We start from the raw sequence: 27368 nt of genomic DNA, 5'->3' as shown, positions 1-27368 counted from the left end.
CTGAGCTGCTGAACTTGCTGACCGAAAGGTTGGTGCTTCAAATCCGGGGAGCAGAGTGAGCTCCCACTCTTAGGCCCAGCTTCTGCCAACCTAGCAGTTTGAAAACATTCAAATGTGAGTAGATCAGAAGGTACCGCTTCTGTGGGAAGGTAACAGTGCTCCATGCAGTCATGCTGGCTACATAACCTTGGAAGTGTCTGCAGACAAAACCGACTCTTTGACCTAGAAATGGAGATGAGCACCACCCTCCAGAGTTAGACACGACTAGACATAATGTCAGGGGAAACCTTTACCTTTATTTTAAGAAACTCTTATGAAATTCATGGTGTTGTCATATGTTGAAGAGCAACTTGAAGACACACACATAGATAACTCCAGGCACAAAGATTCATATTATAGCCTAAATCCCATTGTCAGAAGTAGAGTAGACCCACTAAAGAAGTGGAAGGTTCATAAATGGTGTCTTACTAAGTACACATTGACTCAGAGAGTTTACTCTAGATTTTACTAGGAGTGCAGAATACCGTTCTGGCCAATGCAGAATTTTCTACTCTGATGCTTCAGTCAGGGTTCTTTTCTGTCATTTGCTATCTGCACTTATTAATTAGAGATGCCAGAAACCCTTAATGCAAAGCAGGTCTAAGCTATGATTCATTCTTCTATCTGATGTGAATGAAAATAAGGCAAAAGGCATAATATCAACTCTATGTGTTCCAGCTTCCAATTTATGGTTAAATTGATAGAGTTAAAAGAATGGCAAGGTTCCAGTCATGGTGAGGAATGTTGCTTTTACCCTTGTGGATTATTGTTAAAGCTGACAAATAGAACTGATTTATGTTGCTTAAAAACTGCTTATACCTATAATAATAAAAGAAAATCCACATCTCTTGTCAGTTTATTTCCTCTATACGTCTAAACGATGAACGGTTTGAGTTATTTAAAATTGGTCTTGAACCTTCAGTACAAACTTCAGTCCCTAGATGTCAGACTTTGCCAATACTATTTCTTCTTCCAACAGAGACAAAGGCCTGGGATTTCAGCAAAGAGCTTTCACATCATTATGCTTCCACTAGCAGGAGGCTGTAAGCCTTAGTTGTGTGTGTAAATATTTTATACATATGATATATACATAGACAGAGAGAGAGAGAGAGAGAGGGGGGGGGGAGGCAGGTGTAGAAAACCTGATGCTTGGCAAGGTTTAAGAGTAGCAAGGGAAATTCTGGACATCTGCTTAGGTGGAGAGTAATACCAGTGTAAGAGAGAGAGAAAATGAGGGTGGAGAAAAGAGAGAGAGCACAGGGAAAGAGAAATTACTCTTGAGTACAGGAGGAGCTGTGTACTTCTGCCAGTTCACAAATATAATGAATTCCCGATTCCCTCCTGCCCCGCTTCACTCAATAATCCAACCAGACATAATTTTTCCTCCATTTTTTGTGATAAGAGAGCTGTCCGGCTTGGATGACAGATGTGTGCCTGATCAGCCTCTTTAAAGCTGCTCTTCTCTCCCATCAAGCATTATTAGTTCAGTGTGGTTGCTTCCACTGATGTAGACGTGGTCACGGAGAAATTCATGCTGTGAAATGGTTTCTTTTTTTTTGAAAAAGGTTCTGGGTTATTGTATGCTTCCTTGTCTCTCTGAATGAAGAATCCTGGGTCTTCATTCATTTCTGTCAGCAGGAAGCTTGTGACAGTATAATGAAGAACCCAGGCTGAGTAAAACAAGTTGTGTTTTCTTGTACATTTTCTCTTGGAAGGCTCATTTTTATTTCATCGTATCAGGAGCGAACCAAGGGTACAGTTGTAATGTATTTAAAAATAAACAAAAACAAATCCTACAAAGTTTGAAAACTTGGCATTTTATTAAATGTCCTTTGACCAGTAGCTGGCCACTTGGAGTGCCTCTGGTGTTGTCCTAAGGAGGTCCTCCATTGTGCATGTGGCAGGTCTCAGGCTACATTGTAATCGGTTGTCTGTGGTTTGCTCTTCTCCACACTCGCATGCCATGGACTCCACTTTGTGGCCCCATTTTTTAAGGTTGGCTCTGCATCTTGTGGTGCCAGAGAGCAGTCTGTTCAGTGCCTTCCAAGTCGCTTAGTCTTCTGTGTGCCCAGGAGGGAGTCTCTCATTTGTTATTAGCCATGGATTGAGGTTCTGGGTTTTAGCCTTGGTGCACCCCTTTTTCATCCAATTGAAAATAATAGGGTTTGCTATATTCCACAGTTTCACATATCTACACATAGCCCAGTAATGTACCCCCCCCCCCCCCATGGATATGGGGATCATATTGCTCATGTATTCCTGAGCATTATTTCTTTAATGGATGAAAAAGTACCAAAATATGGTTAGGCTCTTATACCATGGGAAAGTAGAGCCATTCAACATTTTGATAAACACTTTAGTTAAGGTTAATAATAGGTGCATATGAAATCAAACAACTAGGTCAGGTAAGCCTTGCATCAGTAAATAAAAATGTATTGAACTTTCTGAAGACCACTAAGAGGACCTTTTATGAAAGGCATTCAGGGATGGCTGCGACCAGCCTCTACTTTTCCCTTCATTTGCATTTTGGTGTGCTCGATTTATGCTTTTCTCAATACAACATAGGAGTTGACCTTCAAACATGCTCAGGAAGGGATTTCTTAGGCAGCTGTGCGCCTTGGCTGTTGTAGGTCAGTACACACAGTAGCTACAATACGCTCAGGTAGAGGGGAACCCTACTCTTTTCCAGCTCAAGCTTTGTTTGTTTACTTTTTCTCTGACCCCATTCACCATCTTCCCAATTCCAGTGCTATTTTTTAAAGAAACATCGAGCTGCACAGAGCTTGAGTATGAAAGAGAGACCTGGGTGAGTTTTAAAAAAGCTTTTGGAGAAAGGAATACACTCAGAAGGCTTAACTGAATATGCCTCTACATTGTTTTTGTGTAGGCTGTATAAGCATTTCTGTCTTTGCACTTGAAGGACTATAGCTTTTCCCCTGTCTGTGCTGTGGAATGAAATACAATAGAACTGTAACCTTAAACGGAGTACAAGGAATATATGCTTTCTCAAATATGCTATGTAAGTACTATGTAAATATGCAAGTTCTGCAACTGCTGTTTCATTTTGTCAGAATTCTTCCTTTATCCTCTACCAGTATTCTTACAGTATAAGTCTATTCCACAAACTGCAGATAATATTTGCCTGAATACTTTGGATATATGGACTATAATAGCAGGACCCCCATGTTCCTGGACTTCTTGTGGCTACACAAAACTGCTGATAATACTGAACCCTATTGAAATGAAGGGCTTTTGGCTCAAGAATGCCATACACCTTGTGCTGCAGGATCTAGAAAATGGCAAGAAAAATTTATTTCATCACACATGGATAAATTAAACTATGAGTACTTACTTACATAGGTGATACCTCATTGTCTCAGTGTGATGTGTCCTGATGGTGGTACAGTGTCCTGATGGTGGATGCGCAGGTGACAGTAGAGCCTTTTTCGTGACCTGCATGTTCTTCCACATTGAGGGCATTGGTTTCTAGGTGGAAGGTGGTCCCGGTCAGGGTTGGCTTGATGCTCCTTACTCTTGGCATATTTCTCCCTTTCTCCCTCCATTTGTGCCTCTTCAAATTCCACAGCACTGCTGGTCACAACTAACCTCCAGTTAGAGCACTCAAGGTCCAGGGCTTCCCAGTTCTCGGCGTCTATGCCACAGTTAGCTTTGAGCCCATCTTTAAATCTCTTTTCCTGTCCACCAACATTCCATTTTCCATTTTTGAGTTGGGAGTATAGTAATTGCTTTGGGAGATGGTGATCGGGCATTCGGACAACATGGCTAGTCCAGCGGAATTGATGTGATAGGAGCATCGCTCCAATGCTAGTGGTCTTTGCTTCTTCCAGCAGGCTGACATTTGTCCATCTGTCTTCCCAAGAGATTTGCAGGATTTTTCGGAGACAGTGCTGATGGAATCATTCCAGGAGTTGAGTGTGACGTCTATACACAATCCACATTTCACAGGCATATAACAGGGTTGGGAAGACAATAGCTTTATAAACAAGCACCTTCCGGATGTCCCGATACTAGTCCTGTGGATATGGTTTGTGGGGTGTGTTTTTTTATTTGCTTCTTCTGCATTTCTAAGACATTTTAGTTGAACCTTACCAGCCCCTTTACCTTATCATTTTGTCGGCTTTCTGAAATAGCTTGAGGCAATAAGCATTGTCTTAACGAGAACTGAAGACTAATATAAAATAATAATAATTAGCCACTAATCTAAAAAAACAGAACAGCAGAGATAAAACTAATCTAAGCTACCCCATGGGATGAAGCTTGCAAAAAGTCTTTCCTGATGCTTTGAAAATGCATGAATTAATGAGCTACACATAACTAACCAAATACATTAATAATTCTGTGCTAATTGTAATATAATGTTAGCAGAGTAGTCAAATACAAAAGACATGGTCACTTGTTTTCTGAGAAGCCCTAGTTAAAATAACAATGTCAGTTGGCCCAATGTTACATAGAGTACTCCAACACATCAGATTTGTAATTGGCAAAGTGTGAAGAACTCCTAGTTCTTCTTCTGTTTTACAAGTACCCGCAGACCTTTCCTGCTTCTAAGGTTCACCCGTTGCTGTAGCTACACACTTGTTATCTGGAGCTTAAGCCCATAGGATGCCACTTAATTAAATTAAACTTGGCAGTACTCTACTAGTGCCTTGGCATTGTATTTCACCCCCAAATGTTGATATCAGTTCAGCAAGATGTCAATCCAAAACTAGCAGCCAAGAGCTATACCAATGTTGGGTGGCAAAAGTAAGGCTCTGTGGTTCAGTGTGCACAGTTTGCTTTATGCCAGGCATAATGTAGATCAAGCTCATTACTCAGATACAGATTCACAGTCATGGAACAGAGGCCGGGCCCATCTACATGACTAATCTATGCCTGACTGCAGGCTTGAATGGAGTTTATCCTAGTTATTCCCCTTAAAAAGTGTTGAAAATCAACTGTCAGTGCTAAGCCATATTAATTTGCTGGTCTGTAGATTTAAATAATTGTATACCTCAACATCTAACCATGACCGTTTTTTTATCAGAGTGCCTAAGCTATTCAGTGCATGTGATTGAGATCCTATAATCTGATAAAAAGCCCCAACTATCTTTTTAATTACTCTCATATAATCAGGCACCAGGTAGAAGGGGAAGAGTTTCTTTAGTTCTTCCAATACAGTTGTTTTAGCTCCCAAATTCTATCTACCTGAATCTCGGATCCATGCATTTTTGCAGAGCTTCGGGCCTGAGATACAGCATACATCAAGCTAGTCAAGACAATTAGGCATAATTACACAACAAAAGCTAATTTGAACACCCTCCCTAACTTTAAATTTTTTGAAATGGGGCAAAGACACATTTAAACATCTGCAACCCTGTTGTTGTGATCTAACTTAGAGTAACAGCCGTATATAGAAGCAGATAAAATGGTAGGGGGTTTCCATCATGATCCTATGTTCCGTGAGAATCTGTTAATGTAAGTATGTTGTAATAGAAGTGTTTATGACCAGTCCTCTTTATCTTCTGTTGGCCCACAATATTTTTATGTAGGTATATGGGGCTTAAGTTCATATCTCAGTAGCACGTCCATGGAGACATTTGCTTTTTATGTGTGCAGTTTGACCTTTGAAGGTAGAGTAACCTATATAAAGATATATGCATTGTATATGCATTGTAGATCTGCAAGTGGAATAACAGAATAGCAAAGGTTGATCCTGCAGAGCCCATCATATGTAAACTAATGGCTTGATGGTCGCTGTGTTGCAGGGATGGGAATCATGTGCACTATGTGATGCCCTTGGGTGCCACCATGGCCATTTTTGTGATGCCTAACACGCCACCTAATTTTTTTTTACCTGCCCCTCTTCAAGGAGAATATTATTCCTTAAAGGACCTTCAAGGGTGATAATTCTCCTCTAAAGTACTAGTCCTCCAGATAGTTTGAATTTCATTTTCTTGAAGTTGGAGCCCTCGGTGTCACAGTGGGTTAAAGCGCTGAGCTTGTTGACCGAAAGGTCGCAGGTTCAAATCCGGGGAGCAGCATGAGCTTCCGCTGTCAGCCCCAGCTTCTGCCAACTTAGCAGTTCGAAAACATGCAAATGTGTGTAGATCAATAGGTACCGCTCAGGCACCCCCTTGGGGGTTGAGAAGGGTGGGGTAAAAGTGCGATAAATAAATAAGGTAACGGCGCGCCATACAGTCATGCAGGCCAGATGACCTTGGAGGTGTCTACGGACAACAGCGGCTCTTCTGCTTAGAAATGGAGATGAGCACCACACCCCAGGGTTGGACACGACTGGACTTAATGTCATGGGAAAACCTTTAACTTTACCTTCCTTGAAGTCAGCATGACCTATGGCAAGGGATTCTGTGACCTGAAGTCCAAAACATTTGGAAGTATAGTTTTTGAGAATCATTATCCTAAGCAAGGGCAGTACTTTGCTTTAGCTTTGTATGTGGGTGGCACCTCTGTGCTATTTTCTTTCCCCAAACAACTTCTGGGTACTTCAGACTTACAAAAATGTTAAATGATGAGGTTTTGGCTGGAGATGCTACCCTTGATGTGTCCCTGTGAGGCCAAAGTTGCTTCTTCCCCACATAAAAGTTAGTTTTTGATTTTTTCTTCTGATCAGCTAATATTCTATCACTTTTGTATTTATGATAGATGAGTCTATGGGTACAACCCTCCCTTCTTTTTCCTTTGAGCCTTTTGTATTGTTTTAAGTAGATGGTTATGGCCTTATAATATTAATAACCTACTTTTACACCACCTAACCCCAATGTGTCAAAACATTACTGTGAAAGCAGAATGTTCTGTCAGCATCTCATAACTTGAATAACACTTAATTCTTTTTTCCCTCTTTTTCTTTTCTGGAGGGTATACAAAAACATGACTTCTCAAGGTGCTTTTTACAGGAATTGAAGGTGTGTGTGTGTGGAAGTAAAGCTGGTGCTGTCAGCACTAGTCAATAACAGCTGAGATGTAGATGATCAAAGAGAGAGCTTGAAATAGGAAATATTAATTTTCAGTGAATGGATAGCTGGTGAATAAGACCACATTTGAATATAACTTTTGATAGCTAGCGAAATATGTTTTAGGTTTTAGTCTAGTTAGAATACTGGAAGAACACTGGAGGGCATCAGAATTATAGATGTATTACAAACCAAGGAAGGCTTGCCTATCCATCTGCATTTTTACAAGCTTTATAGAAGGTATTTAGAGTTGCAGACTTGAAAAGAGAAGTTCTCAGAAGCTGGTGGTAAAGAAAGTGGCAGGTTTGATGAATCTTCTTTAGATCTCTCCAACATATTTGCCTGTGTTGACAAAAATAGACTTTTGTTGGTGGTGGGAGCATGCTATTTCATGGAAAATTGGGATTTGCCTAGTATGCTGTTGCAAATCTCTGAGCTTTAAAGGGGTAGGTGTGTGAGTGCTGTTGCAGCAAAACAACAAAAGAGTTCTGTGACAGTGTTTAAAGTAGCAGATTGAGTTTAGAATGAGTTTATTTTAGCATGAGATTACAATCCACTTATTTGATAACAACTTAGAAATCAGCAAATGGTGACCAAAAGTGGTCGCCATATCATCATCAGTTGTATTTTGGTTACACCTTTTTTTGGATATGGCTTATGTCTAATTACTACAATGGGGATGGGTTCCAGGATCAGGTGTGGTGGGGGGAGCTTCATTTATCATTCTGGTTCAGATGCAATTCCTTTGCCCTGTGCTGGCTGTTCATGTTTACTTTTTAAAAGCAAGGATGCCAGCACTAAAAAACACGAGTAATTGTTGTCCCTTTCTTACCTTGGGTATATGCAACCGATCTTCCAAAGGATAAATATGGAGAAGTCACTCACCTCTTGACAAGGTCCTGATCCTTTTATCACATGCTGAGAATTTGGCAGACATAGTTTGTTCATACAAATTAAGAATACAAACCATGGTGGAAAAAATTAACATTTGTTTAAGTTGGATGTTATACTTAGGGATTGGAAGATATAAGGTTGTTCAGGTGGACTACAGACCAAATGACCAGAAAAGCTAATGGTGATGAATGGTGGCCAGTTTGTCCAATGACATTGGAAGAGCTACACATTCCCCATCACTATTCTTTAGGGCAGGCCTGCACAATCTGTAGCTCCCTAGATGTTTGGGATTCCAACTCCCAGAAGATCTAGCCAGCTTACTTAAATGGTCAGGAATTCTGGGACCTGTTTAGAGCAGTGGTTCTCAACCTGTGAGTCCCCAGTTGTTTTGGCCTTCAACTCCCAGAAATCCTAACAGCTTGTAAACTGTCTGGGATGTCTGGGAGTTGTAGGCTAAAACACCTGTGGACCCACAGGCTGAGAACCAATGCTTTAGAGTATTTCACTTAAACATCTGTTTACACATCTTTTCCTCCCCCAACATAAACAAGCACATTCTCCTATCTGGGAGATGCCCCAACAGTCTGTGATCTATGTATCTGTGATTTACAATTTACATTTTTCATAAAGCAGAGATGAGAGATGCTCCATTAGCCTGTGTATTCTATATTTATGTCTTGTCTAAGTAAGCTCCCTAGTTGAGGAAACTTAAATATTATTGACTTCATCTAGACTTAAGTGCACATATTAAGTTATTATGTTTGAATCCGATCCTCTGCCCAAGGGGCCTGGAAGAGCATATCAGGACTTAAATAAAGCCAAACCCTTTGCTTATTGCTGTTTCTAGGTATTAGCTCATAATTGTAAGTGCTCCTTTGAGAACTCTGTTTATAAATTTGGCCTCACAAAGTTTTCAATGGGGATATTAAGATGCATTTCTTTCTGGGAAATGTGTACCAAAGATTTAATCGTTGCCAAATTAATTAACTAGAAGGGTCCATTCTAATTTTCCACCCCCTTCATCAGAGATTCCCAGATGGTGGGTTGGGACCTACCAGCGAGTTATGGGAACTTCCTGGGTGTGTTGTAGGCTAGCATAAAATGGCTGGACATTGTAGAATTTATATTTGTGGGAATACATTTGTGGAAATGGGCCAGCTGACCCCCAACATAGAGATCAAATAGATTAATTTTATTCTCAGGCCACATTATTATTGAATCCTGAGAGAAAACCTAAGATAGAACCATATCTGTTTCTAATCTATATATGTTTATAAAATGAACTCCATTTCACTGTATATAGTTATTAATATGTATGCAGAGTTGTTGCTTTGTTGAAGTAGGGTAAAATAATATTTCAGTATACAATGTGTTTCAAAACGATTGACTCAATTTCAAAGTAGTGTATTTCACAATGTCAGCATGTTACAATTATACTAAAAGTTATTTTGTGCACAATTTCTTTTTCATAAATAATGAATATATATAAATATTTTTCATAAATATTTTTCATAAATAAGCAAATGTTTGATCCTGATGTAAAAATGTGACTTTGATCAAACTACCAAATCCAACACAATTTCTATTTTTTACTCAGTTCATTGCAGTTGAAGAGAACTATTAAGTCCCTGATGTCCTGTATTTTATGGCCTTATACTATGATAGCAATAACAAGGAATTGTAGCCTGTTTCTAGTAACTTGTTGATTAGCTTTTAAAAAGAATTTGCAGGTAAACATAATTTCCCCTTTCCCCACTCTTATTACATGATAACGTGAAAACATTTAAAGAGTTTGTATTGTCATAGAGCTAAACTGCAGTTACAGGAATCCATCAATTAAGCAATTGTTACAGGAACCCATGTTTTTAGTGCTGCTGTTTATTGTGCCTGGTTGCAGAAAGCGTGATCTCATACACAGGGAGGAAATAATATCTCTTGAGAGCAGGCTAATGAAGTAATATTGGAGGCACATGCTGCTCAGGCTCTATGAACATATTGCCGTGGTATATTTGGTAGCACTTGTCATGGTATGAACACCTTCATACCTTTCTCTACAAACCCTACTACAAGCTTCTTACTGGTATATATGGAACCCACTACTGTGTCTATTCAAGATGATGGCACTCCCTCCAGTTTCAAGATGAGAAAATTTGAACCAAAATGGGGAGAGGATTTTAGAGATAATATTTTGAATATTTTCGAGTTGTGGGTGGTTGAATCTGTGAATATAAAGAGCTTATTGCATTGACTGAATTTGAGGCAGTTGTGTGTTGCCATTTTAATTGATGAGATTGCACATTTGATTTAATTTACCAAATTTATGTACAATAGAGTCTTGCTTATCCAACCTTCGCGTATCCAGTGTTCTGTATTATCCAACGTAGTCTGCCTCTCACCTGGATTTAAAGGTGCTTCAATACATTGTGATGTTTTAGTAATTACTACATAACGTTACTGTGTATTGAACACCTTTTTCTGTTGATTTGTTGTAAAACATGATGTTTTGGTGCTTAATTTGTAAAATCATAACATAATTTGACATTTAACAGGCTTTTCGTTAATCCCTCCTTATTATCCAACATTTTCACTTACCCAATGTTTTGTCAGCCCATTTATGTTGGATAAGCAAGACTCTACTGTATAATATATTTCAAGGTCTGAAAATAGAATGGCAAAGATGCAGTTCCATGCACACCTATTTGTAGGTGAGTCCCATAAAACCCAGAGGAACTTGATATGCAAAAACAGTGAAGAGAAGTGTATATATATGTTCACTTTCACAGAGTCAAAAGCCAGCTCTGCGTTGAGATAATTCCTTTTATTTGGGGCATCTCAACAATGTAAGGAGCCGTGGTAGTGCAATGAGTTAAACCCTTGTGCTGGTGGAACTGCTGACCTGAAGGTTGGTGGTTTGAATCTGCTAGATGGGGTGAGCTGTCAGCTCCAGATTCCCATGTGCGGACACGAGAGAAGCCTCCCACAGGATGGTAAAACCACAGATGTGTCCTAGGCAATGTCCCTGCAGACAGCCAATTCTCTCACACCAGAAGCGACTTGCAGTTTCTCAAGTTGCTTGTGACACACAAAAAAATCTCAACAAGGTATTAAAAACTTTTTAAAAAATCAAGGACAAGAAAATTATCTTTATATCTCAGTGTCTGTGTAAGCATATAGGAGATTATTCCGTTGTCAGCTTATTGCAAGTTATAAGCATTGCCTCCATTTCAGCTTTTTCTCATATTCTTTTTCTATTATTGTCAAAGGAAAAAAGAGGTATCATTCCCCCCACAGCATAAAAAAATTCAAGATTTTACATCTCTGTATATTGCCTTCTTACATCCACTGCTATTTCAGCTGTCACATTCATAGCCTGGCAATTGGGAAAAATGGGTCTAATTATTTGCTTTTAAAAGGCTTCCTGTTTCATCTTTGCCAAGGCATTTTAGCTTCCTTGTGCCTGTCTCCCATCTCAAAGCTGAGGGTAGTATCACATCCCTTCCTTGTGGGGTTGCTGGGTGAATGACACAATTAACTACTGTAACAAATTATAAAATAAGATAACAGCAATATATCTTTAATTCATTTAGTTGGTCACTGTTTTTTCATTATATGGGGAACATTATTTATACTGATTGTTCTGGTTTGTGGGGAACCATATTTGCCAATGTTTATAATCTTAAACCTTTTTTAGTTACACCCCTCACATTTGTAAGAATTTTGGTTGGAGTTGGCCCGTGTCTCATATTATAATTGGGAACATTGAGCAGTCTAGATAGCATCTCATGGCTTAGGGATTGGAAATGTGTGGGCCTCTTAACATTATAGTTTGGGGCTTGCACTTCCCATCATGTTTCACATGCTTGGCTGAGGCAAGTGGAAAATCTATCCCATCCATAGGATTCTTTTCAATCTGTTTAATTGGTAGTATTTTTGTTTGCTAAGTAATGGCTATTTAGGGATTTTGCTGATATCTACTATAAAAATAACACTTAATGGAAACACTGATATCTAATGTACAAAATAATAGAAATGATCAACTGGAAATAAACCTTTTTTCAACCTGAGTTTCCATTTGTTGATTTCATCAGTTACAGTGGTGAGTTGGTACCACCCCTATTGTCACATAGAGGGATGTTTTAGTTGAGTATTAACAACAAATATCACTTGGGTCCAGGTTTTCTGAAGGACCATATTTTTTTATGAGCCTGCCTGAAACTTGGCATTTTCAGGGAAGACCCTTCCAGGAGAGGAGATTCTACCTGCACGTTAGGAAGTACTTCCTGACAATATGAGCTGTTCAACAGTGGAACTCTCTGCCTTGGAGTTTGGTGGAAGCTCCTTTTTTCAAGGCTTTTAAACAGAGGCTGGATGACCATCTGAAGGGTGCTTTGACTGTGTTTTTCCTGCATGGCAGGAGGTTGGACTAGATGACCCATGTGAACTCTTCCAGTTCTTGTATTCTACAATTCTGTGATCCCATCACCTTCACATGCATGTTTGGTGGGAATGTAGAAGGAGCAACTTTCTTCATGGTTGCTCCCAGGCTTCAGAACATTCTTCATTCTTCCTATGTAGGTTAGGATGGATCCTTCTTTGCTTCCTTTTCTGTGTCAGATTAAGACTCCAGCAAGAGAGACAGCATGGAGTAGTGGTTGGAGTGTTGGACTATGACTGTGAAGACTAGGGTTCGAATCTCCACCCAACATAAACTAGCAAATTCCATTGTTAAAGTAATACTATTCTAATCTAAGCCTTTATATGTTTTAAATTGTATGGAATTTATTGTCATTTTTTCTGTTTTGTAAGCTGTCTTAAGTCTCAGACTGGGAAGAGGTGGGGTGGGAATATAGTGATAAGTGTGAATGGATTATATTATTAATTTACTGTCATTTTCTCATGCTGCAATCCTTTGAATTAGAGTTGAATTATTATTATTGTCAAAATAATATGTAACACCTGCTTTTTTTTTAAATTGATCTCTGAAAAAAATTGTTATCTCACCCTGCTATTTTGTTCATAACACTGTACAGTAGATCTCCACCTTATTGGGGATTAAGAATGCAAGACTACCACAAAAGTTGGAAAAAATAATTAAAAACCCATTATTTTTCTTGTCTGAAGGAATCTTTAGGCTCCCTTGCAGATTCTATGATCAACATGTATTGTCAGTAGAAGCTGACCATAGAACCACAGTGGAACACCAAGAGGTTCTTAGAAAAGTGTTATCTCTAGGAATTTCTAGGTCTTCCAGTGTGCCTCTTCAGTCAACTTGTGCCGCCTTGGAGTATGTAGAGAGAACATATTAATTAAATCAACAAGTTTTAAACCTATTAACTATGGAGGGCTGAGTATCATTTAAAATTATTTTGTGTTCGGAGTAGGCTTTTCCTATAAAGATGCAAGTTACTTCTGTGCTTCTTCTAACCAGAGGTCCAATTGTTATTCACAGCTTGTAGCTGTATTTGATGAACAAGATCCACACCATGGAGGAGATGGTACAAGTGCCAGTTCCACGGGTACCCAGAGCCCCGAAATCTTTGGGAGCGAGCTGGGCACGAACGCTGCGTCAGCCTTCCAGCCTTACCAAGCAACAAGTGAAATAGAGGTCACTCCTTCGGTCCTTCGCACAAGTGAGTAAGAACTCCCCATGCCTCTGCACATTTCATCTTCATTTACCAGGATGCCAACTTCTGTTACCCTCTCGTGCAACTGGGAGTATGATTCATTAGTTGTCTTTGTCGGAAGCTGATTAAAATTTAGAAATGGGGTAAACGTTTGAGGCAGGCAAGGAAAAACACTTTTGCCATTTGGCTTTGTTTTTTTAATGCAGCATTTATGGTCTACTTCCAACATCCATAATGTGTGTGTGTCTTCATGTCCATCCACGCATATGTATACTTAAGTACATACTCACACCTCCAATTTTCAGGTAGCCAAGCATGAAAAATGTACAGCTAATTTTTTTCCCAGGTCATAGTTTTAGAAGTGGCAGTTTTGACCTAGTAAATGAAGATGAAGATGTATAATTAGATTATAAATAATAGGTCATACAGTACTGTGAAAGTCACAGGATTTTTTTTTTGTTAGCTTGCCTTAAATATTGATGAACTACTCTCCTCTTCACACCTTCCCTCCAAAAAATTAAGAGCAAGAGGGTTGTATTTGATATCTTCTTCTTCTCAGGATCAAAAGAGATCAGAATCAGGATGAAAGTAAGGATTATAATTGACACTGGATGTTATGAAAAACAAGGAAATGTCACTGTACTGCAGCAACTCTGTCTTTTTTACACCTTCCTGTACTCATTTCACTTTATGACACGTAGTATAAATTAAGTCCATGTTCTGACGTTGTGCAATATATATTTGGTTTGAAGAAAAGAAGTCACAGCATCTGAATTTTGGGAGGGGAAAGAATTTGACATATACAAAAAGCCACCAGTAATAATACTAATTTTGGTGGTATTCCACATTTTTACCAAGTTCTATTTCTCTATACTAAAATATTTGGAGCAAGCCTTGTAGGTTTTGCTTGGCTTGTTCTTAAAATATCAGCAAGGGATTGAAACATTTGGGCATTGCAGGGTCCCACTTGTTCAGGGCTACATTTCTCTTATCTGACAATAACCAAACAGGATGACCCGAGTCTGAAATTATATTGCTTAATGACCTTGCCAGCTTGAGCTTTGTTGCTAGCTCATCATTGAGGACAAGCGTTCTTCATCTTCATTGCATCCCAAATCTGTGTCAGTGAAACAGTTTTTTCTTCCACGAGTGTAACAAAGGCACAAAATGAAACTAATGAGAAGATCCCTCGCATTCCCCAGATACGTTGCGTGACAGATGAGAACGTGGTATAGCAGACACACTGTGTGTTTTAATGTCCCAAAGGTTTTACCGGGGATGCACATTTTCACTCTGCCAAACCATTAAAACAACAGCAACACTGACTCTAAAAGTTACCTTTTCAACTGGCCTTTGTGAGCCTTATTACTCACCAAACTAAACTGTTCCTGTTACACTCATTGCAGGAATGGAGGAAGGGTTGCTTTCAGTGTCTTGACCCACTCAAACTGTATACATAGCTTAGAGGTGCTAACCGAATCAGCCCAGTGCCCACCGATCAGACAGGTGATTATAGCCTCATAAGGGAAACCTCACAGTCCTTGTAGAACAGTGGTTCGTAAACCTGTGGGCTGCGGACCATCAATAGCCCAAGAGGACGAAAATCTGGTCTCGTGACTCTCCTTCCCCATTATTTATTTTATTTTATTTATTTTATTTCTGCTCCTTTCACACCGCCTGCCACTCCTTCCCTGCTGTTGAACATGGCATATCTTCTGTATCAGAAACTAGAGCTGATGTGGTCTATCCATTGCAATTTTCTGAATCAGCACCCCAAACCAAATCTAAAGTTGACCAAAAACCTATTCATAACCCTTTTGGTACTAATGTTGGAGGGTGGTCCCTGGTCAAGTAATCCCTGATCAAAGTGGTCCCTGGTCAAGTAATCCCTGGTTAAGTGGTCCCTGGTCAAGTGGTCCCTAGTGAAAGTGATCCCTGGTCAAAAAAAAGATTGGGAACCACTGTTATAGAACATTGTCATATACATTGCATAGGTTCCTCAATCTGTCTCATATCGCTAATTCAGGCTAGATGTCTTTTCTTTTCTTATAACAGATTCAGTTTGAACCTTTGCTTCTCTTGGCCATTTTATACACCTGCATAAGTTTTCCTGCCTATCAGAAAGTGTAACATTTGCTAAAACTGATAAAAAGATGCCAACTGGGGCAGTATATTTGCACGACATCTCTGCCCAGAGAAAATGTGTGAAATGCTTTGGCATAGATATCCTAGAAAAACCAAGATGGTGCTCTGTGTACCACTTAAAAGAATTCCTTTTATTTCTTGTTCTTCAAGACGCTGTACCCCTTGGGTAATTGAAGCCATACTCGCAGTGTTGCTTGACATTAAAGCAAACCGATTTCAAATACCTGATTTAAATATACTTTGAAAATGGAAATAATATCCCTATTGTATTTCCTTTTTAACTTGTGAAGTGAAGCATGGCATACAAATGGTATTCTCAGGATTTCAAATAATTATCGTCTTACTCTTCAACTCCCATTCAGCTCATAAAACCCGTCCAGTTTCATGGTAGATGCAGATCCTGATTGTTAAATGTTGACAAGATCATATATCTATTAATTAGATTGGAGATGGGATGCAAAATTGCTGTAATTATTGTAATTTTCCAGCTAATTGTAGGGTTTCTGGTGAATATTTTACTTCTACCAAATGAAAAACAGTATTCCATCTGAAATTGTTTGGTCGCTGCTGTACATGTTTTGCTCTTTCCTTTGGTGCTTTGTAATTTCATGTTTTTTTTTCCTCCTCTTGAACATGCTTTTTCTGAGTGTCAAATGGGTTGCTCCATTGGAAAAAGCAGTTTGCATCTAGATTTTATTCTCCTGTTCACATGCATCTGAGGGTTAACAGAGCAGCCGCTATTCCGATGCACTGTCTAAGCATATTAAGCAAAGGCTGAATGATCTGCTTAGATTTTCATCTTCCTTTGTTCGGGTTGCCATGCTACCCCCTTTTTGTTTGTGTATAAATCATACCACCTTCCACAGAAAGGAAAAGGTTAGCTAGATCTGGTCCAGCTGAGAAAGCAATATTCATCTGGAGTGCTGTTCCCTCCTATAGACATATAACCATACATTCTCTGCAGTAATCATGTACTGTGCTCATTTAGAGGTTTGGCTAAGATTGCGTCTTCGCAGCTAAGCAAGAATAATACTGGGCAACAAAGTCTCTGCTTTTCTGTATTGAGACTACTCAAACCATTTTGATCCTCTTTAGGTGTTTCTACATTTGCCTTTCTATTTACCTTTCAACTGAAACTTCACATTTTGAATGTTTCTTTTATTTATTTTTTAAAAAACAGCCTGCTGCATATTTTTCCATTGATGCAGGTTTCTTTAAAAATATACTAGTAACTCTGTGCTCACAACAGTAGTTTCTGTGTTAAGTGGATGGCTGCGTGCCTCACTGAAAAGCTAGGGAGCTTGCTATAATAGAAATGGTCTGAAGCAAACTGATGTTTATTCCCTGCTGAAATATAGAAACTGGAGGCGCAGGTGAAAATTGCTAGACCTAATGAGCAATTTGGCAGGTAAGACAGGATGTCAGGAAGTGACAGTTCAGCCATGGCGGCTCTGCCTGTAAAACCACGTATTTCTTTCAGAGGACAGCATTTAAATATTGTTAAATAAGATTTCGATCACTCCGTACCAAATAGTAACCAAGAGCTCTCCTTCATTGAACCATATATTTTTGGAAGGGATCCCAAAAGCCATCTAATCCAACCCCTACTATACAGGAGAAACAGCTACTTCACTCTTGAAAGGTGCCCATCCAGCCTTTGTTTAAAGATCTCCAAAGTTGAAGAATCCGCACCTCTACAAAGTAGACCATTCCATTTTAAACAGCTCTTACATAAAGATGTTATTCCTATTGTTTAAGTGGAATCTCTTTTGTTGTAATTTGAACCCACTGGTCCGCATTTTGGTATTTGGTGTAGGAGAAAACAAGCTTGTTCCATCTCTTAATATTTAAAGATTTTATTATATTACCTCTCATTCATCTCTTTTCCAAATTGTTCCTTATAAGTAACTAGTGGTCCCCTGCCACGCGTTACTGTGGCCCAGTCTGGTGATCTGGAAAATAGAGTAACGAGAAAGTTTTGGTTTCCAACATATGTAATTTCTCCTTGTGGGTAAACAGTATTTCTTCGTGTTTATTTTCCAGTGTTGATGAGGAGATTGTCTGGTTTGCCTACTCTGGAACATGCAAAATATCATTGTCCTTCTTTAGTGGTCCCTTTCAAACCTATGGTACTATATCTTGTCATAAACATGTGTATGTGTGTGAATCATACATAGTTATCTATATCTATGGCTGGATAGCTCTTTGTCAGGAGGGCTTTATGTTTTCTTGCCCTGGTGAAGGGAGTTGGACTGGATGGCCTTAAGGCAGCATTTCTCAACCTGGGGTTTGTGACCCCTGGGGTGGGGAGTTGCGAGGGAGTGTCAGAAGGGTTGCCAAAGACCACCAGAAGACACAGTATTTTTTGTTGGTCATGAGGGTTCTGTGTGGGAAGTTTGCCCCAATTCTGTCGTTGGTGGGGTTCAGAATGCTCCTTGATTGTAGGTGAACTATAAGTCCCAGTAACTACAACTCCCAAATGTCAACGTCTATTTCCCCTAAACTCCATCTGTGAGCATTCTGAACTCCACCAACGATGGAATTGAACCAAACTTGGCACACAGGACTACCCTGACCAACAGAAAACACTAGAAGGGTTTGCTGGGCATTGACCTTAAGTTTTGGAGTTGTAGTTCACCTACATCTAGAGAGCACTGTGGATGGATCTGGATCAAACTAGGCACGAATACTTAATATGCCCAAATATAAAGGTCAATGCCCAGCAAACCCTTCTAGTGTTTTCTGTTGGTCAGGGTAGTCCTGTGTGCCAAGTTTGGTTCAATTCCATCGTTGGTGGAGTTCAGAATGCTCTTTGATTGTAGGTGAACTATACATTCCAGCAACTACAAAATGACAAAATCATAATTTTTTGAGTGACAGTCACTCTTTGTGTTGTGAGACATTTTGTTGCCAAATTTGGTGTGATTTCATTCATTGGTTCTTTTGTTTTTAAGGTATGCATTATGCACAGAACATTTATATATATATATAGATAGATTCCGGACCTTTGATTGTGTTAGTCCTTCTCAGCTTGTCAGTATCTTTCTTGAACTATGGTGCCCAGAATTAGACAGTATTCCAGGTTGTGATGAAATCAAAATCATGTGTAGTTCACGTTTGATCAGCCCACACACTGCCTTGCCAGAGAAAGAAAATATGCCATGCAGATGAACAATAAAGAGCAAGTAGCTTACTCTTCGTAACACAGAACAATATTTTTACAATCATATGGTCAGTCACATTAACCCGCAAGTGTCCTTGTATGAGAGATTTAAAATGGTCCTTCTTTGTCCATGTGGATAATCTCCTTCAGCAGCTCATGAAGCAAAAGCACACTCCAAACTGTCTCCTCTCTACTTCGCTCCAAGCACCTGCACAGCTCAAGAGTGAAAATGTAACAGTATCCAAAAGTCCTAGGCTCAGCCATCTCCCCGGGTATTGCCCAGCCATTCAGCTTCGTGCATCTTATTTTACAGTTGACACATACTCACCAACTGATTTTTTTGCATGCTCCAAAACAGATGAGGTCTGTTCAAAGCAAAAAAAAAAAAAAAAAAAGAAAGAAAAAAAAAGTTGGCACTGGTACTTTTCTTGATCTGGGCACTATGGTTCTCTTGATGCAACTTAGAATCTCATTGACATTTTTTTACTTCTGCATCACATTGTAGCCTTGTCTAAGACAAGAGGATGAGTATATAGTATACTCGTTTGGAATTTTACTAGCTACATAAAGAGGGGCATAGCATCTGTTTGACACCTGCTATAGACGAAAGCAGTCAAAATGAAACTGGGAACAAGGTGGCAGTCTCCTAATGATGTAGGTTTTTAAGTTGGCTTTTTTTTCATGTACTGATAATTGGCAGAACTGCCAACTGAGTGATTTGAGAATTTGATGAGGACCTGCCCTTGAAGAAATAATGGTCCTTTTAACAGTATATCTTCATTGGGAAATAACTAGTTTAAAGTCTGTTTGGAGACCAGACATGATCACTTGATTTAATAAAGTGTTTAAAAACTGACTACTTTTTTCCGCCTATCGTGTTTTCTCAACACTATTTTTTAAGCACATCCTAATGTCTTAACTGGTGATATTTTGTCTTTATCTGCCTGAAAAGTGCTTGATAATTTTCATGTGCCTGTAAAACACAAGTAGTATATAGTTAATGTTAGCTGCCCACTGTAGGTTTAATTATATTTCCTTTTGTAATAGTCACTATTGTATAATAATTCTCCCCTTTCCTTTGGGGGTCCCAGTTTGGGGATTTTTATATTCCCTGCATAGTAGTCTCACCCCAACCTAGGAGCAGCCCCTATGATTCTGAGAGACAGGTTTGTGGGCGAAGGCACGAGAGCTGGAAGCACCACCGGGGACCACCGGGGACTCCTTTCTTACCTCCAGCTGATCGAGATTTTCTAGCTCACCTCGGTAGGTGTGCTGGGGAAAGCTTGGGAGGCTTTGCTCAACCTGCAGTAGCTTAGCTTCTTTTGGCTTAGCTTCTTTTGGCTAGCAGCCAAAGAAGGCCCCATAGCTCTCTTGCTGGCATGTGCAGGGTGAGGCCTTACGGGTGGGCAGGAGCGAGAAGGAAGCAACGTATTTCACCACATAATAGTCAAAAGGAAAAAAGTGTGACTATTGTGTGGTGAAATACAATATATCTGTTCACCAGCTATCTTTTTAGGCACATTGTGTGTATCTTTTATGTTATGGCAACCCCATAAATGTAATAGGGGTTTCTTAGACAAGGAATATTGAGAGGTGGTTTGCCATTGCCTTCCTCTGAAATATATCCTATAGCAACTGGTATTTTTTGAAAGTCCCAGAATCAGACACCAACCAGGCCTGATGCTTCTTGGATTCCAAGATCAGATGGGATCTGGGATCTCCATGTTATTGCAACCCTGCCCTTGACAAAGCTTGAAGATTTTGCTTTTAAACACAACTCTCAAAATTCAGAGTACTCTGGGATTTTTGTCCACAAAAAGCTTAGATCCACTTTCTAAGCTTAGATCCAAGAGAGAAAAAGTGGTTGGTCACCTTGAAATATCCTGTTTAGTTGCCTTCATATATCCAAAGTAATATTTATATATGTTGGCCTCGGCTGTTGAATGGCCTTATAAAGAAGGCTTGTCATTTTCTCTTACTGCTGGGCTTCTCTCAACTTCTCTTTGCTCATCCCTTTTTGGTTTTTTTTTTTTTTTAAATTATAGGCTATGTTTCTCTCATTGCATGGTGCAAGGTCTCTCACAACATAGATTAAAACAAAACACAGCTTAAAAGACAATCCTCATAACAATAGCAGTTTAAAACTATCAGCTAATAACCTACCCTGTTTAGAACATTTCCAATTTATAAGAATGGGAAAGCATTTAAAACATAACAATGAAGATGCAAGCACAGTTCCACCCTTTAAAAGACTGTTCAGCATCAACCAATTAATAACCAGAATGCCGACAAAATAAATAAATAAATAAATGAATAATAAAAGTTGTCTGTTAATGGAAGATTAGTGTTTCTATGCCCACTGTAATGGGAAGGAAATCCAAAGGCTGGAAACAACTACTGGTATGGCCCTTTCATGTATCTTACCAAACATGGTAGTGACCATCACAAACAAGGGATGTAATTCTTTGCTTATTTTACTCTTGTGTGCAAAAACAGAAAATTTCAAGTTTTCTTTCACCGAGAGCTCATTTATATTATGAGATGATGGTTTTTACTCTCACAATCACTGCTTCTGTTTCTGAGATACAGATAAAGTATTGGTCATTCCATGAAGTTTCTGGCTTTCCCCATGCCTTTGTTCCTAACAGCGGGGTTTCCTTTCCTCTGAAACATAACCTACAGCACCAGACATTCCTTGGTGATCTCCTGCCCTAGTGCTAACCATTGCTGGCCCTGCTTAGCTTCCAAGATCCAGCAGAATCTGGTGCCTTTAGGGAATCCTAAGATTCTGTGTGACATTGCTAGCAGTTCTGAAAGAGATCATAATTAAAGAATATAAACATTTATTTTGTGTTGTGTAACAATATGAGTCCTTATGCATGGTGCATACATTCCCAGACTTTGCATGGATACATGAAACTGTGGATAATAACAAGCCCCATTATTTTCAATGAGCAAAACAAAGGAAATGCTTAGAAAACAGTGTAATTTTTACAGGAATCCCTAAGCCAGTCAGTGAAAACGTGGATAAATGAAACCACATATACATTATTTGTTCCAGAGGAGACTGTATGTAATAACTTCTGTGCATTGCTTTGCTGCAGTCTGACCATAATTTCAAAAGGTTCCTTCTAGGTAGAAAGGTTGAGAAAGGCTGGTCTAGACGCTGTCATGAATAGGTTAAGCCTTTTCCAGTCTACCCAGGTGCATATTTCTCTTTGGATGTGAGATTTTGTTTTGTTTTTTGCCATTAGCAGTTTCGTGCGAAGAGCTTAATTCGGAGCAGCTTCCATGAGCTCGATGGCCATGCGAAGCCCCGCTGAGACATTTGCTGGAGGTGTTGACGAAGCTGAAAAAAAGGACCACCTACAGCAGGAGGCCCGTGTTGTTCTCTTCCAATTCAGAAACAGATGTCATTCCCTTGAGACCAGGGAAGCGTGAGGAGGTGGTTTGGGAGTGCTCATCTATGGATACACCCTGTGGTGCTGTCTAATCAAGGGAGAGCTGAAGCAGACAACAAATAGGGGCTGAAGCACAGCTGTTTCTTTTCCCTGCACTACCCAGGGAGACCGAGGTGTTGACCTTCCATGGAAAACGACACCCACCTTCACCCTTCGAAAAACAGGAGGGAGGAGTTGCATGCAGTTAAACAAATCTCATGCTGGAAAAAGCCTCCAGAATGTAGCTTTCAGATTTGATCATTTGTTATATCCTTTCTTTTCTCTTTTTGCATTCAACCATGTTCTATTCTACTAGCCATCTATGCACTTTTTCCCCCGACTATATTGTGGGTAATTTTTGTCAACACCAATGGCTGAGAGATAATTTCTTTTCCTACTGTTGCTTGATAAGGCCCTGATAAGGATAATTTTGTTTATCTGTCCATACTACTTTTATTTATTTATTTTCTTTTCTCTCTGATGTGTAAAACTGCTTGGCAGTCTATTTTGAGTTTATTATTAAATATTACTTTTTTTGGGATGCCAGTACCTAAGTCCCTTAGGTAGTGAGATGGGAATTGTAGCCCAAAAAGTTTAGGTTTCCAGACTCTGATCATATCACATATTTTAGTAGAAAGGCCTATAATGTAGCAACTCTAAAGGCTAAGGAGCCTGGTCAGAGCATTCATGGAAGAGGCAGATGACCTTGGAAGCCATGTGGGATATATATTATAAAATGGCTATGTTTTTCTGAAAACAATTCACTGTGCTTTGTGAATTTTTTTGTCTTTAAAATGTTGATTTTTTGAAGAAAATAATAGTTGCATCATGAGCTCTGAAGTAGCCTCAAGTCTGAAATAGCCATCTTAAAAGGCTGTCATAATATTTCGTTTCTAACAAAGCTCATTGTTTTAGATATATTGGCTTAGCAGCTATTTTTAGATATGTTAGATTATGGGTTCTTTCACAAACTTGTGTTATGGATTTTTTTTTAAATCTGCAACTGGGTGTAAAATGAATGCTTTGGTGTGTTATTGTTTTATTGTAAGCTCCAAGATATAATCTGGTAAAAATATAGATATCTGGCATTATTGTACAACAAATATATTAATGATAATAACATTTTGACTGTACTGGTTCCACGTTGGTATAGTATGTTCCCGAATGCTTTCTGAATAAGTCATAACTTAACAAATTGTGATTTGGTTCCTTCAAAATTCACCCTCATTTGTGCTTCTTTGCCTTTCTACCTATCTGCTTAATCTGAAAAGGAGGGTATTCACTCTGTTTTTGCTCTCTTTGCTCAGTGCCTACCAGCAGTAGTAATACCACCAGAGGCCAAGAAAAGAGTAGAAGAAGTACTTGTATATTTTTTCTTCCTGTTAGCAGCAAAACAGCAGCTAGGAAAGTAGGTGGCAGGATCATTAAAGGTTCTTATATGAATTGCATTAAATTGTGAGTTTGATAATATTTTATGGATGATGGGGCTCATAATACTTAATTCTCAGGTGAACATGAGGCATTGCCAAGGTTTGTACATCTCCGTCAAAGAGATTTTGGTTTATTTAAATGTATGAATATTGCTACCCAAGCCATCCTTGCACATCTTCTTGTATAAAATGCACAACCTTTAAAAACATCAAAATGAAGACACCCAAGTGTGCTATAGAGAACTACAAATGGCACAAGGCCCTTCCCTTTCATTTTAGTAGCTAAATCATTGGCTTTCAAACTCTGTTCTATGGAGCCCTGGTGTTGATTGGAAGCTTATCAAGAGTTCCATTAGGCTTCATAATGATAGCCAAGCTTTCCAGAACAACACCTGGGAGTAAATAAATGGACACAGTGATGCTTTCGGTTGAGTAGACAAATTTAGGATTATTCCATTAGGTGTTTCCAACATTATATCTTCATGTGGCCTTTTCCATGTGAATTTGGTAGCTGCCAAGGGCAAACTTTCTCTAAACAAATTCTTCCAAGAAACTGCCACAGCAGGTTTGACGTAGGGTTGCCACAAGTTGGAAACAACTTGAAAGCCCATAGCAACACACAAGTAGAATCATAATCCTTTCACAAATTGTGGAAAATCCCATAAGGGTGGAATGGAGCTTTTAAAAAATCACGTTTTTGCCTTTTGTGAACTCTTGGTTAGGGTTTACTTTTTCATGTGCATGTCAAGTAGAGAAATGTTGTGATCTTGTGTGCCTTCAAGTCACTTCTAATTACGACAACCTTAAGGTGACTGTCATGGTGTTTCCTTTGCCTAGGGAAAGGCTTGTTCTTGCCCTTTTCTGGGGCTGAGAGTCTGTGATTTGCCCAATGACATCCAAGAACACTGGGCGAACCCTAATCTCCCAGTGTCCTTGTCCAACATTCAAACCACTACACCACACATGCTCTCACATGTCATAGTCCCATGTTATTCTGAAATCCTATTTTCAAAATTTATTGTATTATTTCATGCCTCAGAGTGGGCTTTTTCCCCATGGCTCAATCAACCTTATTTCCCACAAACACAAAAAGCTCATTGACTTTTTTGCCAGTTTTTGGCTAGTCTGTTTTAGTATAATGGACTAATCAAGCTGTAGAATTTTTAATAATAGATGGATCCACTTTAAAGCTGTGTTTTTCTTACCTTTTTCATTTGCAATGTAATGACTTAGCTTACAAAAAGTCAATTGCACTTGTATGTTTCAACTCTGTTGACAAAACAATATTGTATTTAATCATTTTAGTACAGTATATGTTGAGTTGTGGGCTGCGGGTTAAACTGCTGAGCTGCTGAACTTGCTGACCAAAAGGTTGATGGTTTGAATCCGGGGAGTGGAGTGAGCTCCTAGTGTTAGGCCCTGCTTTTGCCAACCTAGCAGTTCAAAAACATGCAAAGGTAAGTAGGTACCAATAGGTAACAATGCTCCATGCAGTTTATGCTGTCCACATGACTTTGGAGGTGTCTATGGACAACACTGGCTCTTCAGCTTAGAAATGGAGATGAGCACCACTCCCCAGAGTCGGACGTGACTAGACTTAATGTCATGGGAAACCTTTACCTTTACCATGATGAGTAACAAAAATAAATTTATACTCATTTTCTCAAATTTTATTCATGTGAATCATTCCAGCAGTATTGGTTTTCACCATCCTTGTGATCAGTGAAAAATATCTTGAAAGGAAGTCCAATTCCCTGAATTTTTCACCACTGCTTTGCTGGCTAAGACCTCTGGGAGCTGATACTCAAAACATTTGGAGGATCAGAAGTTGAAAACCTGCATTAAGTGGACATTTATTTGAATGAGTGAGAGTGCTAAGTGGGTTATAGAGAGATGGAACTTCAGATATTGACCCTGCCATCTTTGTCCCTTACCCCCTCCCTCAGTTCTAATCTTGTCATAGCCAAGTCCTTGAAGGTGTCTTAAAGATCCGTTGACATTCTACTCACTTTCACTTGAACATAAGCAGAAAGTTTCCAATAGAACATATCACACTGTATGGGGTACCCATGGACACCTCCTTTGAAATTTGGATTAAAACCTGGAATGGTTCTATTTCATTACTGGTGGGAGCCACTCTTGTTACTAAATCCATCAATGGGGCAGAAAGAGTTTCTCTGCATTGCTGCTCTCTGTTGAGCCTTTGGGAGCTCACTCTTCTCTGATTTTGATTAGTGCAGGCAGAACTTGTATTTTTAAAATGTGGGTCAGGTTTACTGTTAAAACTCTTAGCTGTTGAGCCTGATATATGTAATGCATTAAACAGCTTTAACTGTCAGCTTGCATGATTTAGCTTTCTGGATGTGAAACTGCATGATTTACTGTCTTCTGTGTAAGTCAAAGTAGTATTGCAATTTCTGGAGGTTGGCTCTGATGCTCTTTAGCTGAGAATTAGCTTGCTTTCTTCTTTTAGCGCTGTAGGATTATTACTTTTTTGATCTATTTTATAAAGTCAGATTTGAAGCAGATTGATTGCTTCGATAGAGGTTCTTGTAATGTGGAGCATTAGTCCTGAATAAATGTTGGTTTCTGCACATAACTACAACACTGTTGTTAGATTCTGTGCTACAAGATCAATGATATTCAGTTCTGTGTCACAATGTTGGAAGTGACGGCTTTGGTAGATAGCATTCATTTCTGGTTTTACCTTGTAGCTTAAATAAATGGGAAATATTTCTTCAGACACAACACTAGCTTGTAAAATAGTACAAGAGCTTGGATAATTAGCCAATGATTGCATTTTAGCCTGGCATCTGATGAAATAAGTAATCACCTATGAAAACGTAATCTCTTTCAATGCAAATTATTTCAGTTAATTCTAAATAAGGTGCAGCTGAACTCTCTTAATAACTGTTTGAACAATACTCGCATTTGCATATATGTATCTTAAAATAGGCTAATTGCATACAGTGCTTCAATTTATGCTGGTGCTAGCCAATATTTTGCTATCTTGCAAAGAAACAGTTTCCTAGACTAGCATGAGATTTTGATCAGGAGTCCCATGACACATTTGCTCATCTAGACATGATTTTGGAACTTATTTGGTATGTCTGTTTCTATTTGTAGTTGGAACTCAAAGCAGTTTACAATATATTAAAAAAATAGCCAATCACATGTAAGTGTTAAAAACATAGGGACAAGATAAACAAATGCAAGCGTATACAGTGGAAATTCTCCAGCCCTCTGAATTTGTCCCTGTAGGAAGGACTTAAGATTTTTCAAATATATGCTTCCAAATCCCAGTCTGAGAGAGACAGGCCATAAGGTCAGTGACATTGAAAGGATTCAACATAGGATTCAGCAGAACCAACAAGAACAGTGCTTCTCAATCTTCCTAAAGCTGCGACCCCTTAATACAGTTCCTTATGTTGTGGTGACCCCCAACCATAAAATTATTTTGTTGCTATTTGGTAACTGTAATTTTGCTACTGTCATGAATTGCAATGTAAATATCTGATATGCAGCAGAGGAGGGCTTTTGGTGGGAGGATTCGCCATCTGTTTCCAAAAAGGAAGAGAAGGACAGCCAGAGATCTTCAGCCTTTTCTGCCAAAGGGGTTTATTCCCTGGACCAAATTTGGCACAAATCTCAGCCAAATTTGA

General features: G+C 39.1%; 1 protein-coding gene across 13 annotated transcripts in view; it reads left to right on the top strand.

The window, feature by feature from the left end:
* Positions 1-27368, top strand: part of PARD3 (par-3 family cell polarity regulator) — a 620400-nt gene that overhangs the window by 223273 nt on the left and 369759 nt on the right. For all 13 annotated transcript variants that reach the window (XM_067470360.1, XM_067470359.1, XM_060782524.2 and 10 more), the window contains one exon: positions 13354-13534. In XM_067470360.1, the coding sequence (XP_067326461.1) occupies positions 13354-13534 (181 nt within the window). The remainder of the gene's footprint in view (positions 1-13353; positions 13535-27368) is intronic.

Source organism: Anolis sagrei, chromosome 6, assembly GCF_037176765.1.
Source record: "Anolis sagrei isolate rAnoSag1 chromosome 6, rAnoSag1.mat, whole genome shotgun sequence".
In the NCBI taxonomy this organism is placed as follows: Eukaryota; Metazoa; Chordata; class Lepidosauria; order Squamata; family Dactyloidae; genus Anolis; species Anolis sagrei.
Note: the sequence above shows the minus strand (reverse complement) of the source record. Positions and strands in the feature narration are given on the sequence as shown.